Genomic DNA, 18,562 nt, shown 5'->3' on the forward strand with positions numbered 1-18,562 from the left:
TTGGGCCCTGCACCCCGTGGGAGACCAGGAGAAGCACCTGGCTCCTGCCATGGGATCAGCGTGGTGTGCCGGCCGCAGCGCACCAGCTGTGGCGGCCATTGGAGGGTGAACCAAGGGCAAAAGGAAGACCTTTCTCTCTGTCTCTCTCTCTCTCACTATCCACTCTGCCTGTCAAAAAAAAAAAAAAAAAACAAAAAAAAAAAACATTACCCACATACTTTGAGTCTTGCTGGGGTAATCAACAGGGAGCAAGGCACTCACATAGGACTGTGAGTTGCTCCCAGCATCTCAACATATCACAGGCCCCGGGCCTTAGAGCACCCACAGGCAGCTTGTTCTGGGAACAAGTCTGCTCTCTCCATGGAAGGGTGGAGCAGATCCTCTGTACCCTGTGACTGTGGGAGCCTTGTGTGCCGAGACTGTGGGAACTCTGACTGCGTAGATGGGGTACAGGGTATAGCTGGGTCTCTGGGCAGTCACTGTGTACAGTGCCAGAGACTCAGAGCTCTCTGATTGGCTGGGGTGGGTCATTGCAGCAGGATTCATGCTCACACTGAGGACTGCACAGATCCTTTGTGTGGTTCATGCAAAAGTGTGGGTGAGTGGTGCACCCACTGTGGGCTAATGCTAAGCATTGATCACCTTGAAAGAGAGGACTTGAGGGTGTGATTACGCCAGCAGAAGTGATCAAACCCTGCCCACAGTTGACAATAGAGGAGATCTATCAGGCCGAATTTAGGTATCATCCTGGATACTCATCCCACCCTGGAGGACTGACCAGAGCTCCTTGGCCACACCCAGCAGACATCTCTGGTTATTCACTGAAAGAGCAGACACTCCACTAAGCCACAGAGGCATAATTCAAAGATAAAAGCTATTAGAGGAGAAAACCAACAAGTATTTCTACAAGTGCCTAAAAATAAATGCAGAAATTCAAGAAATAAGAATAAGGAAGACAACATGACTTCCCCAAAGGACACAACACTTCAACATTAGAATGTGAAGACGTAGAGATTGATCACATGCCTGAAAATGAATTCAAAAGATTGATTATAGGATTACTCAGAAGCAACGAGAAGAAAATTCACAAGATAAAGAAATTCATACAGGGGCTGGCGCTGTGGCATAGAGGGTTAAACCACCCTACAACACCAGCATCCCATATAGGTGCTGGTTCTAGTCCCAGCTGTTCCACTTCTAATCCAGTTCCCTGCTAATGTGCCTGGGAAAGCAATGGAAGATGGCCCAGGTCCTGCACCCCTGTGGGATATCTGGAATAAGCTCCTGGCTTCAGACCCGCCAAGCTTCAGCCATTGTGGAAATTTGAGGAAAGAACCAGTGGGTGGAAGATTTCCCTCTCTCCCTCTCTCCCTCTCTCACTTCCTCCCTCCCTCCCTCCCTCCCTCCTCCCCCTGTCTCCCTCTCTGTAACTCCACTGTTCAAGTAAAATAAATCAATCTTTTTAAAAAAGAAATTCATACATGACATGGCAGAAAAATTTTCCCCTGAAATTGAGATTTTGAAATATTAGAAAGGAATTCAATATGTCAAATAAAAATACAGTGGAAAGCCTTAAAAACAGACTTGTTCCGGCAGAAGAAAAAAATATCCAAGCTGGAAGACAAGTCTTTGGAAATTTTCAGTCAGACCAAATAATAAATAAGAATAATTAAAAAGAGTGCTCTAGATTTTTTTTTTTTTTTTTTGACAGGCAGAGTGGACAGTGAGAGATAGAGACAGAGAGAAAGGTCTTCCTTTTGCTGTTGGTTCACCCTCCAATGGCCACTGCGGCTGGCGCGCTGCGCTGATCCGATGGCAGGGGCCAGGTGCTTCTCCTGGTCTCCCATGGGGTGCAGGGCCCAAACACTTGGGCCATCCTGCACTGCACTCCCGGGCCATAGCAGAGAGCTGGCCTGGAAGAGGGGCAACCGGGACAGAATCCAGCGCCCCGACCAGGACTAGAACCCGGTGTGCTGGCGCCACTAGGCGGAGGATTAGCCTGTTGAGCCATGGCGCCGGCCTAAGAGTGCTCTAGATTTATGAACTACTATCGAGCAACACATCATAACAGGTCTTAAGAGTTCCTGAAGATTTGGAAAAAGAATGGGTTAGAAGGCCTATTCATTGAAATAGTTACAGGAAACTTGCCTAATTTGGAGAAAGAATGGGATGTGCAAGTACACAAGGCACATAGAGCTCCTAAGAGAGAAAAGATATTCATCAACACACATTGTACTCGAACTTTTAACAGTAAAACATAAAAGATTCTAAAATGTAGATGAAAGAAACACTGGATTATGTTCAGAAGATTGCCAATTAAACTATCAGCTTATTTCTCATCAGAAACCCTACAGGCTGGAAAACAACGGAGAAACATTGTCAAGTTTTAAAAGAAAAAAAAAAAAACTGTAAACCCAGAATACTATATGCTGCAAAGCTCTTTCAGAATAAATTCATCTTTTAATTCCTAAGAATCTTGAAAATAATAAAGAATCTACATTCTTTTAAGTAATTTTAAAACCTTACTTTGGGAAAATTTTAAGAACTATTGCTTACAGTAATTTTTTTTAACTTTTATTTAATGAATATAAATTTCCAAAGTACGATTTATGGATTACAATGGCTTCCCCCACATACCGTCCCTCCCACCCACTACCCTCCCCTTTCCCGCTCCCTCTCCCCTTCCATTCACATCAAGATTCATTTTCGATTATCTTAATATACAGAAGATCAGCTTAGTATACATTAAGTAAGGATTTCAACAGTTTGCTCTCACACAGAAACATAAAGTGAAAAATAATAGATGATTTTTTTTAAATGATGATGAACTCAGATCAGACCTATTGTCATGTTTAATCCCAGTGAGAGTCAAGTTGGGAGTTGATAATTTCTTTTTTTTTTTTTTTTTTTTTTTTTACAGAGGATCAGTTTAGTATACATTAAGTAAAGATTTCAACAGTTTGCAGCTTACAGTAATTTTTAAAAAAGATTTTATTTATTTATTTGAGAGGTAACGTTACAGAGAGAGAGAGAGACAGAGAGAAAGGTCTTTCATCCACTGGTTTACTCCCCAAATGGACACAACAGCTGGAACTGCCAGGAGCCATGAGCTTCTTCCAGGTCTCCCACAAAGTACTTGGGCCATCTTCCACTGCTTGCCCAGGCCATGAGCAAAGAGCTGTATCAGAAGAGGAGCAGCCAGGACATGAACCAATGCCTATATGGGATGCCAGCACCTCAGGTGGAGTCTTAGCCTACTGCACCACAGTGCTGGCCCCAGCTTATAGTAATTTACTTCTAGTTAAAATAGTGTTACTAGAAAGACGCAAGAAGAAATGTTTTCATCTTGTTAAATTGTGAGGTGTGAAAATACTTTAGAATAATACAAAAATGAAGATTGTTCAGATTTTCTTGAAAGATACATACAATGAAATGATATATATTTGACATTTATTTGGCCAAAATGTTTATTTTCTGAATTTTGGTGACCCACACTTATAATTGTAGGTGTATATCTGTATCTGTGTATTTTTGGCACACAAAAAAAGAATTGCATATAGACAGATTTTTTTTCCCAAGCATCTATACCCGCTTCCAGGTCTCTCATCTTCACTTTCAATACAATATGATGAAATAAACTATTTTATATACTTATATAGAAATGTTAATAATACTGTGATGTCATGAGTTATCTTATTTCTTTTGTAATGGATCATGATTATTGATCATTTTGTCTTGCAATTATTTGATTCCTGTATTCTTAAATTGTATTATTAAAATGATTTCAGGAATTAAAGTATATGGTTAAATAGAAAAACTGTTGATTTTGAAAGCAGGCTGTGAAAATCATGGCTGTGTTACTAATCAGCTACACTCTCATACTACTGAAATATCTTTATGAGTGGCATTATCGTACCTGTATGAAAGTAAATATTTTCTCACAAAGAAGAGAGGATATAGGTAAATAAATATAATTTATAACATCTAGTTGTATTCCAGATAATCATTATGTTTTTCTACATTTTTCTTCCCTATGGGAGGTAAAAGTTTTTGACCTAGTAACTATCTTTATTCGTTCTTCCTCCATCTTTCCACCTGATACTGTGGCAAAGGTCAGTCTTTGGAAAACAAGTGAAGAAAATGCTACAATATAATATTTTTCTGACTTCCAGCAGCCATAAATATCTAGCAGATAATTTTCCTGGTGGAAAGTGGTAACTACAACAAAGTGATGAATTCAGTAGAAGGCACTGCCCCTGTCCTTAACCATACAGGCACATGGAGGTGGTCATACACACATGCACTTTTAATGGTGTGTGAAGATTTCTTTCAGGACTGGACAGAGTTAGTGGAGGACACATCTGATCTCCTCCTCTGGGAACTGGTCCACTAATCTATGCAACATGGTAGAGTGTCTGTGTTGGGGCTATCTTGAGAAATAGAATGGAGCAGCAGGGAGGGACAGAGAGAAAGAGAGACAGATACCTGAGATTTGGTGAAGGTATTTTTAAGGTTGAAAAGAGAGAAAGTGGTCATATTTTCAGAGGAGGAGAGATTGGACCAGAACAACGATTAAGAGAAAATGAATATCTACTTGGAAATGCAGGTGTGGAGAATGATTCTTCAGTTGTCCTCTATAGAGAACTCAACCTATAATTGTCTCACTGTGGTAACTCTTACCTCACAAGAGATTTCTCTATGTAGGAACCACAGCTGTGTGTGTGTGTTTCTGTGTGTGTGTGTGTGTTTTTTTAAGATTTATTTATTTATTTGAAAGAGTTACACAGAGAAGGAGAGGCAGAGAGAGAGAGAGAGAGAAAGAGAGAGAGAGAGGTCTTCCATCTGCTGGTTCATTCCCCAGATGGCCACAAGAGCCAGGGCTGGGGCAGGCGGAAGCCTGGAGCCTGGAGTTTCATCTGGGTCTCCCACATGGGTGACAGGGACCCAAGCACTTGGGTCATCTTTCACTACTCTTCTCAGGCCCATTAGGAGAGAGTTGGATTAGAAGTGGAGCTACTGGGACACAAACCGGCACCATATGTGACATGGGCATCACAGGTGGTGGCTTTACCCGCTACACCACAACACTGGCTCTGCTTTTTTGTGCCTGTGTTTTCCCTAGTATATAATCCTGATGTTTCTCTGTCTGCTTCTGCTCCAGGCTACCTTCCTAACCATTCTTATCCATCCAATTTACTGTCTTTGAATTCTGCGTCCTCACAGGCTACAGGCCGTGTGTGTCAACATCTCTCGACAGGTAGCACTTGATGACTTCAGCTAATTTACTGGGTTTTTCTTGCATGTTCCCTCCTGAGTGACACTACTTCTTATTGCGCTGGAATAGTTACATGCAGATTCCTGGTCTGGAGGACAATGGGCATTTCCAGGTTAGAACTGTCACCCATATGGGTTGCAGGCATTGTGGACGGTGGCTTAATCTATTATGCCACACCAGCCCCCATCAGGTTTCTTTAAAACCTCCTAGTGTGTTTTGATTCTCCTTTCAACTTTTTGTCTTCTGAAAAGTCAGTTTATTCCCAGTGAGTTGATTAATTGATCCAGACACAACTCCATGTATAGGTTGGTTTGACCCCACGAGAAGGGTGTTCCACCTATGTCTGAGGCTGGCTTCTGGAGTTAATTAAATTCTTACCTGTTTGGGGTCCATGCATGCAAGTTTCTGCCTGAAGGAGACCTACCTTTATTTGAAAACTTCAGGCTGATGCATTCTTCAAGTTCCTGGGACTGAAACTGCTTTTGACAATTCATCCACGACTGCACCTCCCTGCTGCTGAGAGGAGAATGAGCAGCAGCCCTCCCCGACGGAGGAAATGGATTTTGATGCTCTTTTCGATGCACAGCCTTATGGGCTCAGGGATCAAATGTTTTCTGAAAAAACTGAAGAGAGTTTTGTTTATAGATTCTTCTCTCGACTCCTCCTTACCCGAAGAAGAGTCCTGTAATTTTTAATCAGCAACACGTTTCTGTGGAAATGGCCACCCTTTTCCGCACACCGTGGGACATTTTCCTCAAAAGCGAGGTCACCAGGAGCACAGAGCAGAGAAATCCCAGATGGCGCTGCTATTTGGTTTCATTTTTAGCACGCTCATATTCAGCAGATGGATTGGAAGGCTGACCCCTCTGACACTTCTGCTTCACTGCCTGCTACTCCAATTGCCTTTGTGAATGTTTTTTCATGAGGCTCCTCTTGGTACCTCGGAGATTGATGCCTGGTTGCCTGCCTGCGTTATGCTTCATTACGCCGAGGCTCTGTGTGGTTGCGAGTTGCTGTATTCTATAAGAGGGGAAATCCTAGCTCATCATTATCTCAAACTTTTCCTACAATCTCTCAAATTGTGTGTAACATCTTGAAGTGCATTGTCTTGGCTTTCTAGATGGACCCCTGATTTGTAGTCATTTTTCACGTATCCTATTGTAGTTTTTCTGCTTTCTTCAGTAATATTGCTAAATGAAGGATAATATATGCCAGTCCAGTAGAATTGACTAATTTAAACTGCTTCCATGTGGGGAGCAATCCGGACTAGACTAAGTTACTCGAATTAAGACTTATTCTATGCATCTGCTCTCCCACAATGTGGCGTTGGGAGAGAAGTAAACAGCTTCCGCACAGCTGCCTCCAGTTCAACCAATTAACTGTAGGACTTGCTCCTGATTGGAGAGCAGCGTACTCAGCCGAGTTGGGATTGGCAGAGAAGGACTATAAAAGAGGAGAGAGACGGCATGCACCGGGAACATCTATGGGGAACATCTAAGGGAACCCGTGCAGCCCCCGAGAGACCCGGCCGGCGGTGTGCCGCTCCCCTGCGGAAGTGGGGAATGCGGCCAGGGGGAACTGCCCTTCCACGGAGGTGGAAGGGATAGTAGCCAACCCGGGAAGAACCAGCAGCAAACCCGGGGAGGGCCGAGCAGACGAAAGAACAGCGCAGGGTCCTGTGTCGTTCCTCCATGAAGAGGGGGAGCGACATAATGGTGCCGTGACTCGGATATGAAGCCTAGGCAGGGCTTAGTGTCGTTCCTCCACGAAGAGGGGGAGCGACATAATGGTGCCGTGACTCGGATGTGAAGCCTAGGCAGGGTTTAGTGTCGTTCCTCCACGAAGAGGGGGAGCGACATAATGGTGCCGTGACTCGGATAGGAAATCTGACTCGGATAGGAAACCTAGGACGGATAGCAAACTTAGGAGGGAAGAAACGGGAAGAAGCAGGAAAATACCGGAGAGAGAGACTAGCGAAGAGCCTAGGGGAAAGCCAGACGAGAAAGGTGCCGGAAGAAGCTATGGAAAGCCTAGGCATAGACTCGGATATGGACTGTGGGAAAGAAGTTAGGATTGAAAGCGAAAGTGAAAGCTTTCATAGACTCGGATGCGGACTATGGTGGGGAAGCTAGGAGATTGAAAGCGAAAGTGAAACCTGGAGGAGGCTTGGACTCGGATATGGACTGTGGGAAAGAAGTTAGGATTTAAAGTGAAAGCAAGAAGAAACTTAGATACGGACTGCAGGTTGAAAGTGAAAGTGAAACCTAGAAGAAACTTAGACTCGGATACGGACTGTGGGGAGAAGCCAGGAGAAATGAGGGAGGAATATTGTTGGAAGAAAACTTAGGGAAACATACCGGGTAGAGAAAAATGTTAGGGAGGATAAAGCCGCGAGTGCAGGCCAAGCCATCTTGGAATTCTTCAAGTCAGCCCGGGGAGCAAGAGGCGAAGATCTGGAACCAGAAGCAGAGACGTGGGCCGCCAGGTTGGAATTCGCCAGGTTAGTCCGGGGAACTTGGACTGAATGCCGGTGGTGGCGGAAACATTCGCGGAAGCCGCCGCGTGCAGAGAGAGCACGGGGCGTGAATAGATAGGGAACGCAGGGCTGGCGCAAGGCCGTGGTGCGGGCGCGAAGTGCGTGGAGACCGCGGAGTGTGCGGGCAAAGCCGAGCCGCGCAGATGAGAGAAGCGCGGGCTGAAGCGGCGCAAAGCCGGGAAGCCGCCGTGGGGTGGGCGCCGGCGGGGCGAGGCGCCGGGAAGCCGCGCAGAGCCGTGAAGCTGCCGCGGGGCGAGGTGCCGAGAAGCAGCCTCGGGCGGGCGCCTGGAAACCGCGGGGATAAGAGAAACAGAAGTTTAGAAGTAAGATGAGAGAAATAGGAATGCTGGAAGATAGAAGTAAAATGGGAGAAATAGGAATGCCCGGAGATAGAGAAATAGAGAAATAGAAAGGCCTCCCTACAACACTGCAATGTGAAGGCTTGGATTCGGTCTGCCCGATTAGTGAGGCGATGAGCACCTGGGCGGCTAGCCGCAGGTCACCGAAGACAGGCATGAATTAACATCAGTAAAGCTTCCCCACAATGCAACAATTAGGAGGCTTGGATTCGGTCTGCCTGATTTAAGGCGGTAAGCGCTAGCAAAGCTCGACCAGAGTATGAGCTGCAGGTCACCGAAGATAGGCACGAACCAACACTAATAAGTCTCCCCCACAATAAGGCAATGAGAAGGCTTGGATTCGGTTTGCCTGATAGGTTTTGTAAACACCTGCAGGCAGTTCTAGCAGAGCAGAGTATGCGCTGCAGGGCACCGAACACAGGCACGCATCAGCGCCTAAAAACCTCCTCACAACATGGCGAAGAGAGGACCCGGATTCGGTTTTCCTGATTGATAGGACTTGTAAGAGCCTGTGGCAACGCTAGCAAGTAGAGCAGAGTGTGTGCCGTGGGACACCGAAGACAGGCGCGTATCAACGCCAAAAAATAAAAAGAAAGGGGGATCTGTGGGGAGCAATCCGGACTAGACTAAGTTACTCGAATTAAGACTTATTCTATGCATCTGCTCTCCCACAATGTGGCGTTGGGAGAGAAGTAAACAGCTTCCGCACAGCTGCCTCCAGTTCAACCAATTAACTGTAGGACTTGCTCCTGATTGGAGAGCAGCGTACTCAGCCGAGTTGGGATTGGCAGAGAAGGACTATAAAAGAGGAGAGAGACGGCATGCACCGGGAACATCTATGGGGAACATCTAAGGGAACCCGTGCAGCCCCCGAGAGACCCGGCCGGCGGTGTGCCGCTCCCCTGCGGAAGTGGGGAATGCGGCCAGGGGGAACTGCCCTTCCACGGAGGTGGAAGGGATAGTAGCCAACCCGGGAAGAACCAGCAGCAAACCCGGGGAGGGCCGAGCAGACGAAAGAACAGCGCAGGGTCCTGTGTCGTTCCTCCATGAAGAGGGGGAGCGACACTTCCAGTCTACCCACTAAACACAAAAATCCAATTCTTTTAACGTGAATATTGCTGATTTCCTGTATTTAGTATGGCTTCCGTGGCTAAGAGTACAGGCCTGGCAGGTGTCCCCGATGCTCCCATTTCCTTCACATTAGAGTAAGCCTCAGTTTCCCTGCTTGTAATATGATTAGCATTTGCCATAATTAAATGCAATAATGAGCACCACGTGGTTGTCCCGAGATGACAGAGTATATGTGCAATGAATATTAGTGTGTGAATGTCAATTATTTTTTGTTGTATATGTGTGTAATATAAATGAAACAAAAATATAAATGATGAGAAAGAGTTTTTAGTTTTTATCTGGATTGTGAGGAAGGTGAATTTTTTGTGCAGGAAGAAGTTTTTATGATCAGACTGATACTTTGTTTCAAAACTTTCTATACAATTATTCCTTTTTGTAGACACCTTCAGAGTCTAGCCGAGCTTAACTCGGGCAGAGAAGCCCCGTCTCTCCCACTCTGGCCTGCTAGTTCACATTTCAGTGACATGTCCGCCATGACTGGGAAAGGCAAATGGTCACACAGCATTGATTTCCAGCAGGGTTGGTTGGTTTCCAGACAAGCTGACCCAAGTGCCTTCTGGAAAGTTCTCTGGGAACACTCCATTCTGAGGAAGATTATGCTGCTGGTTCCCATACAACCAGATTTTGATGTGTATTTTAATGGGTAGCATACTTCCAGCTTAGAAAGCATTGCATATGTAATAGCCTTTTTGGTTTGAATAAGATACCTGCCCAATGTCATTCTCATTAATTTAGGTTTTAGATGACTAGTCTGCTGCTTTGTTGTGAAACTGCCTTTGGGAAGTGACGTTTTATCCTTTTTATAGATCTAACATAAGGCCAGACCATGCGGACTCTAATTTCCATGACTTCAAGATGCACACCTTTACTCGGGTGACATCCTGCAAAGTCTGCCAGATGCTCTTGAGGTAAGTGTGTGCCATCCTGTTTCTTAGTTTAAAGGAGCTAAAATCATTGCTAACAACTTCAGCTGCCTTTTTTTTTTTTTTTTTAAATATTTACAGTGACAGAGGAGGAGACAGAGAGATTGTCCATCTTCTGGTTCACTCCCCAAATGACTGCCACAAGCCACGGGCCCAGAATTCCCTCTGGGTCTCCCACATGGGTGGAAGGATCCCAAGAACTTGGGACATCTGTTGTTTTCCCACCATTAACTGGGAGCTGGATCGGGACTTGGACTAGGGCTCATATGGGATGTTGGCGTCTTTGCAGCAGTGGCTTAACCTGCAGCATTGCAATACGAACCCCCACCTGAGACATTTAATTTTTTTTACTTTGTGGACAAACTACTCTAAAGTAGGGGTATTGTCCTAAGTTTGGACGTCACAGATCTTTGCTAAGGCCTTGTTCCTGGAGCTCCCTGTTGAGCCTCCCGGAAGGTCTCTGCTGAGAGTATTTGAGTAGGACTCTGGCACTTTATCCCCTTCTTACTCTAATGATGTAAGACAGGCAGAACTTAGCACCTTTTAATATGTCACTCTCACTTTTTACCTTTCAGAGGAACATTTTACCAAGGCTATTTGTGTTTTAAGTGTGGAGCAAGAGCACACAAAGAATGTTTGGGACGAGTGGACAACTGTGGCAGGGTTAACTGTGGCGGTAAGTTCTGTTTACTCTTGTGATTCTGTTAATGAGGACCTAAAACTTGCTAAACATAACTAAGGCTTGATTTACCTCTAATAAGTGCTTACTACAGCATATCTGCTTTTAAAACTATATATTTTCTGAAGACTTACTTATTTGAAAAGCAGAATGACAGGAAGAGAGAGACAGGGTGGGTGGAGGAGGTAGAGAGAGATCTCAAGAGATCAATCTTCCATTCATTGGTTCATTCCCCATATGGCCACAATGGTCAAGCCACAATAAAGCCAGGAGACAGGAATTCCATCTGGGTCTACCACATGAGTATCAGGGGTCTAAGTACTTGGGCCATCTTCTGCTACTATACCAGGCACGTTAGTGGGAAGCTGGATCAGAAGTGGAGCAGCCTGGATTCCAGCCAATACTCATATGAGTTGCTGACATTGCAGACAGAGCTTAGCCAGTTGTGCCACATTGCTGGCCATTAAAATTATATTCTATACGTATAATTAGAACACTTTAAAATTCATAAGGATTTTTTTTACATCACTGTGTATGTGTTTGAGGAGAGAAAAACAGAGCAAGCAAGCTCCCATTTGCTGGTTCACTCCTCAAAGGCCCATAATGGACATAGCTGGGCCAAGCCAAAGAAGCCAGGAGCTGGGAACCCAATTCAGGTGTCTTGCATGGGTGACAGAAACCCAATTACCTGAACCAGCACCACTGCCTCCACAGGGTTCGTGTTAGTGTGGAGCAGGGTATTGAACCCAGGTACTCTGATGTGGGATGCAGGAGTTTTAACCAAGTGTCTTAACTGCTAGAGCAAATGTCTGCCCCAGTGACTTATTGTTATAAATTATTTAAAATTTGTATGACTTTGATGCAGATATTTTGAAGGCAGAAGTTTGTAAGCGGGACTTGGATTGTTCCTTGTCACCTATTTCATTAATCTCAACCCCTAAATATGTCACTAAAGCTGTACAAATGCAACCAACATGAATAAATGGAATCACAAAACAGAAAGAAAATATTCTTTACTTCCTTCCTTAGTAGGTAGATTTCTTCTTTCTTCTCTTAGATATTTAGCTTAGAATTGCTGATGGTTCCAGAAGCATCACACAGCCTAATTGATGAATTAATAAATTGAATACATTGTCATTTTCTAGCTTTTAACAAAGAGCACATGCCCTTTGGATTTTATGTAAATATTTTCTCCTTGGTTTATAAAAAGAATGCTCCGTGCTTGTTACATGAACCAGTTTTTAAGACTTGGCGATTATGCATTCAGTAGCCTTTTGCCTCTCTGCTCCTTTTTGGGCTCTCGTCCTTCTCTTTCTTTTCTGGCCTCTTTATTCTTTCTCTTTCTTCGTCTTTCTCTTTGTCCTTTTCCCCTGAGTTTCTCTGTGTTTTATCAATAAGACCTTTCAAAATCAGTAAAACTTTTTGAACACTAGAAAGGATCTTAAACAGCTGAGTTCAAAAGGTAGCCGTGTCAACCTTTGATTTTCCCAAAGGAAAAGGTGGACATTGAATTATTTTGGATAATGTGAAGAAGAGTGAAACAGAGAATAGTTCATTTCAGAGCTGAGTTCAGAAAATGAGCAGTTGTGGAAAAGGTGACTCCTGTGAGAGGACTGAGATTATAGCACCCTTGTTCCCTGGAAGACATTTTTAAGAGGCCTCATATGCTGTTGGCAGCTTTGGGCACTGGCAGCTACAAAGAAAAAGATTCTGGCAAGATCCAAGCACAGGCACTGTGCCCGCCCTGGGGGTTCTCTGCCAGGCGTCTTCCTGCATGAGCTCATTGTCTTCAGAATAGCCCTTCCCACGTTCTGACAGGGGCCAGAGTGCTTATGCAACTTGTTCATGGCCAGTTATGTGAGAGAGACCAGGTTATCACATCCATCTGAAAGTCAGACACAGGTTACAAAGCTGAACAATGGAATAGAAGCATTAGCAGTTACTGATACTCTTTGTCAGACTGATGCAGTTTGTCGCTTAAATTTTTGTTCTTCCATCCCTGCATGTCCCATCCTGTGTTCTCTCCGAAAATGATGAACATGTTACTTGCCCATGGTAGTGCAGTGTTTTACAAATGCCGTGGCCCTGTCTGGATGAGTTGTAGTCTCTCAAGAACCTGAAGCCATCCCAGAGTTAGCATGGTGATTGTGTTCTAAAGGGGATTGTGTGGGAGGGTGGTTGAGAATCAAGCCCAGATGGTTGCAATCCAAACTGTGCTATTTGCTAGCTAAGCGAGTTTGGGGAGTTTACTTAAACATGAGCTTTTGTTTATCTTTAAATATAATTTAGAGGATTATTGTGAGGACCCAATGAGACAGTGTTGGTGCCTAACCCAGTGCCTGGATACAGTAAGAACAGCTTTTATCCAAGTTGTTAGAGTGAGAAGTCAGTTTCTTGAAGAATGTGTTTATGGTCTGGAGTAAATGTGGATGGAAAAATTAATGAGCACCAAACTTTGAAACGATACAGAAGACAGAAACTAAAATATGACCTGAAAAGTTTTAATTTTTATGTTTAAAAAAATCATCAGAAATAGCGGGGAATTCCTGGTTTAGCCAGACGAAGACTAGTATATTCTAGTGTCTGTCCCTTGATCATTATATCAATATACTGTGTCCCTAGGTGAGTCATGTTGCATAGGGAGACAGCATGCAATGGTGATAAAACTTCCAAGCCCTGGACTTTGGTCTTGTTTGAATCCAGGCTCCACTCTTTAACCCTTGAGGACTTTGGACCACATTTACTTAACCTTTGTAATTTATTGTTTCTTCCCTCATGAAATAGTGATTGTCATAGCACCTAGCCTTATTTTTTTTTAAACTAATACTCATATAGTACCAGGTACTGTTCTAAGTACTTTGCCACTCTTGACTCATTTAGTCCTATAAAAATTCTGTTAAGTTGGTCTTGTTGCTATGCTTATCTTACACATAAGAAACTGAGGCACAGATTAAGCCATTTGCTTAAAATGCTTATTCAACAGAGCCACGATTAAAATTCAGGTAATCTTGCTTCTTAATTTATTCTTAACCAGTGGACTGTGCTACCCGTCACGTGACAATATCTGTGATGATAACATGGCAAATGTGTCAAATACCCATTCCTGAACCCAGTAGGTAATCCCATGCTTGCTGAAAGGGAGAGATTTTCTTACACTTCCTTAGGCAGAAGCACTTTGGAATTCAGTTGAGTTGGTATCTCTACCGAGTGGTTTGGGGTCTGAATGTTTTGAAGTGCTGCAAGCAAGAGGCATCCTGGGTTCTGAGCTGCCCTCTTTACACAGAGGCTCTCAGAACTGGGAGGACTTTAGACACCTTTAGCTCTAGGGCCCTTATTTTAGGGTGAGAAAACTAGGTCATAAAAATATGAAAACAATATAACTAAGAATAAGACTGTTGGTCCTCCGCACATTGTAGAAAAGGCTCTTTTGCACAGTGTCAGCTATTCAACACTGGCACCATTCTCTAAACTTTGCTATATCATTCATTATGGAGCAGGGAAAAGTTTTTCTATAGCTCTGACTCAATTTGTTTGGGGGGCGGTGGGTTGAACTGATTTACCTGCTTTCATGATTCTCTTATTTGTTCTTGTGTTGACCTCCATCCCCCTATTGTTTTCACATTTGTGCTTTTTGCCTGTTTCTTCCCTTCTCTCTTCCTCTTCCCTCTTCTCCTCCTCCTCCACCTCCTCCTTTTCTTCTTTCCCCTCCCCCTTTCCTACTCAACATTTTTTTTTTATTTGACAGGCAGAGTGGACAGTGTGAGAGAGAGACAGAGAGAAAGGTCTTCCTTTGCTGTTGGTTCACCCTCCAATGGCCGCCGTGGCCGGCACATCGCGCTCATCCGAAGGCAGGAGCCAGGTGCTTCTCCTGGTCTCCCATGGGGTGCAGGGCCCAAGCGCTTGGGCCATCCTCCACTGCACTCCTGGGCCACAGCAGAGAGCTGACCTGGAAGAGGGGCAACCGGGACAGAATCCGGTGCCCCGACCGGGACTAGAACCCGGTGTGCTGGCACCGCAGGTGGAGGATTAGCCTAGTGAGCTGCGGCACTGGCCACCTACTCAACATTTTGAAGAGACCAATGACACTGGATGCTCATAGTTACTTGGCATCAGGAAAGAGTAAAAACCTGCCCAGGGGCGTCTCTATTTTTGACTTCAGATCGAGATTTGCTGGGGAGCCCTGTAGTAGAGTAACAGGGACCTTGTCTGCAGTGGGAAGAGGAATCTGTTATGGTTCCTTCAGCAGCCTTCTCCCTCCCACTCCCAAATAGGTGCCCTCTCAAAGTTCGAAGTCATGGCGTCCTTTCCGCAAACTCCCTTCCTGCACTGCTCTGTGAATGGAGTGTGAGTTTGAGCTTAGTGGGTCTGATGTTGAGAGTGATAAAATAGGTAGTATTTTGAGATCCTGGCCTGTTGAGAATCCAAGCATGGGTTTATGTCTCGCACAGGCACTTGTTTTTGGCATCCAGAAATACTTGTCTGCAGCATTTCAGCAATACAGTTTCCTGCCATTGGCATAGTATTTGGAGAAATGTGGAAGTAAGGGAAAGCAAGAGGATGAACAGTCGGTTACCTGAATGGGGCTTTTGTGTGGAGGAGAGTGTGATATCATTTCAGGAGTACTTTGAGGAAAATTACCCAATAGCCAAATTTAAAGCAAAAGAATAAGACTGACATAGACAAACTTAAATGTTTACATAAAGCAAATTCCCACATAACATTTGATCAGAGGTGACTTGAAATCCTCCCCAACATTATAGAGCTTTATGTATCCAATCCTAGCACAGCCTAACTGTATTCTCAAGAGGCAAGAAGGGACTCTCCCTGGCCCAGTGAGTCCCTGAGTCCAGAGTTCACTTGTGGTCCAGGAAGCTGTGGCTGGTAGGAGTGGTTATGTTGTCATAAATGTTGGAAGGTTAGCACACCATCTTTACTCCACACTGGCTGTGTTTGTGGAGAGGAGTGGTCAAATGGAGAAGAGGCACTGGTTGTGCAGAATGACAGGGGAAACCAAGGGGCTACGTGAAGACTTGAGAATTTTCCACTCTGCCTTTCAGTTGCCAGATCCATGGGTTGTCACTTTCCAGACTTACCTTCCTCGACCATTCTCAGTCATTTGATGCTGTTAACCATTTTCCTTGACGATCTTCACCTTCCACCACATCCCCTTTGCCTTCCTTTGCTGATCTGATCCATTTTTCTTGCTCTAGCTACAGCCCACACCCTAGGTATATAATGTTCTAGCTCTGCCTAACACTGCTTTCCTGAACTTGTGTATAAAACATTGCCATCTTCCTGGGCAGGCATTGTGGTACAGTGGGTTAAGCCTCCACTTGAGATGTGTGCATCCCCTGTTGGAGTGCCTGGTTCTAGTGTCAGCTACTCCACTTTTGACCCAACTTCCTGCTAATATTCCTGGAAGGCAGCAGGTGATGACTCAAGCACTTGACTCCCTGCCACTCACATGGGAGACCTGGATGGAGTTCTGGATCCTGACTTTGGCCTGGCCCAGCCCCAGCCATTGGGGGAGTGAATCAGAGGATGGAAGATCGATTCTCTCTCTCTCTCTCTCTCTCTCTCTCTCTCTCTCTCCCTCTCTCTCCCTCCCTTTCTCTTTCTCTTTCTGTAATTCTGCCTTTCAAATAAATAAATCTTAAAAAACTTTCATCTTCCAAAAATTTCCCATCTTCTCCTCACATATCCCCTCCCAAATGTTCTACAGTGACCTCAGATTTCATTTAACATCAGCCTCATTAATCCTACCACAAACTTCTGTCTCCTTAATTAAATGCCTGCCATCCATACACTCACCCAAGCCTGGTGTCAGCATTGGCTTACCTCTGCTCCCCATGTTCATTCACTTTCCTATTCTTAATTTTCCTCCTAAATTTCTCTGTAATCCACCAATGTGATATTGCTATAGATAGAAAATGCCCTTGTCTCTTATTCAGACAGCTGTAAGAGTTTCTTAACTCCTTAATCTTAATCCTATACCTTCTACATAATTTCTAAAATGATCTACATATTAACATTGAGACTAATTATGTCATAATTTTACCTACTATACTTTCCATTTCTTATAGAATAATGTTCAGACTTCCCAAAATGGCATATGAAGCTCTAGGTCATGCTTTCACACTTATTTTTGCCACTTTCTAACCCACAGTGCAACTCTGTTTAATTACTCACAGTTCCCCAACTACTTTTCTCATGTTTATGTATCTAAGTGTATTTTCTCTATTTTTTAAAATCTACTTTTATTTTGTATTTGAAAGGCAGAGATCTCCCGTCTGCTGGTTCACTCCCCAAATAACCACAAGAGTCAGGGCTTGGCCAGGCCAAAGCCAGAAGCTGAAATGTAATCCAGGTCTCCCATGTAATGGATAGGAGCCTAATTACTTCAGCTATCCCCTGCCACCTTCCAGAGTCCACGTTAGCAAGAGGCTGTCATGAAGAGCAGAGCTAGGACTCAGAAATGGGGACTCTGATATAGGATGCAGGTATCCCCAAACGGTGTCATACTCACCAGGTCAAATGCTGGTCTCCCGTTTCTCTATTTAAATATCTTCCCTCCACTTGTCTGAAGAATTTATATTCCTTTTTTAAAAGTCAATGCAAATGTTGTCCTGACTTTGAAAAACCTTTTCTGATCTCTCAGTGCTTGGACTTTTTTTGTCTGTCTGTCCTCTGTGGTTTCCTACCATCTTATATTTATTTTTTCATTGCATGGAACCCATTTATTATAACTGATGCAATATGGATCATCCCAATTAGATGTGGGCCTCTTGGTGATAAAAACTATACTTAATTGATGTTTTGATCTCAAGGAAGACATGGTAAATGAATGAATGAATGAGTGATTGGGTCACCAAACGGATGGATGGATGAATGAGTAGAGTGTGGTTCGCCAGGATTTCCAGGCCCTAATGATTATTATGGTCTTAGAATCAAAAGCAGCAGGGTCTGGGAGGTTTTATAGGTTATGGTTTCACCATTAATTAGAAAGTGGACAAGTAGAATAAAAGGCTTTTCTGAGTTCCTGGCGGGGACTTGTTAGAGAAAGAACTGATTAGACCTTTTATATTCCTTTCTAGTGTTTATGCAAGGAAAGGCTGAAGCCCTAAGCATTGATCAATAGGCCTTTGACAAGGGACTCCTGGGTTAGGTTAATAAGTAGCAAGAAAGTGAACCAGTTCACAGAATACCTGATGACAAAAATGTTTTTCCTTTCTGGAGAAATCTACTCTCTGATCCATTCAATTCCATTTTCATAATTCTTGCTCAGCTTTTACTATTTCTTCTCTCTGAAATATGCTTTCTCTTCTCTGCACTCTTTCAAGGCCTATGCTTACTTAACTTCCTGTAAGTAAAAAAGCTCTTTGCCAATCATTAACCTCACCTTGGTCACCCAATGGTAACCTGAATTAACTTGTTCTCTAATTAGCTTCGATGTAGTTTTGTTTATTTGCTAAAGTTAGGCTGTGTTGTGGTAACTAACGCGTTCCCCAGCTCCAGTGATTTTTAACACATACAAGTTTTTCTCCTGAGCCCTATTTGCTGTGGGTTCAGTGGTCCTCTGGCGCATCTCTTTCTAAACGGTATCTTGGGGTCCAGGTCATGTCCATCTTGTGACTCTGCCGACTTGACATGAGGCTCCCA

The 18,562-nt window shown here is 44.1% G+C and overlaps 1 protein-coding gene across 1 annotated transcript in view; it reads left to right on the forward strand.

The window, feature by feature from the left end:
• VAV3 (vav guanine nucleotide exchange factor 3) overlaps positions 1–18,562 on the forward strand; it is a 411,833-nt gene that overhangs the window by 262,250 nt on the left and 131,021 nt on the right. Inside the window, exons 16-17 of the mRNA XM_002715817.5 lie at positions 10,108–10,209; positions 10,800–10,900. Of these exons, the coding sequence (XP_002715863.2) occupies positions 10,108–10,209; positions 10,800–10,900 (203 nt within the window). The remainder of the gene's footprint in view (positions 1–10,107; positions 10,210–10,799; positions 10,901–18,562) is intronic.

The sequence above is a fragment of the Oryctolagus cuniculus genome, chromosome 7 (genome assembly GCF_964237555.1).
Source record: "Oryctolagus cuniculus chromosome 7, mOryCun1.1, whole genome shotgun sequence".
NCBI lineage: Eukaryota > Metazoa > Chordata > Mammalia > Lagomorpha > Leporidae > Oryctolagus > Oryctolagus cuniculus.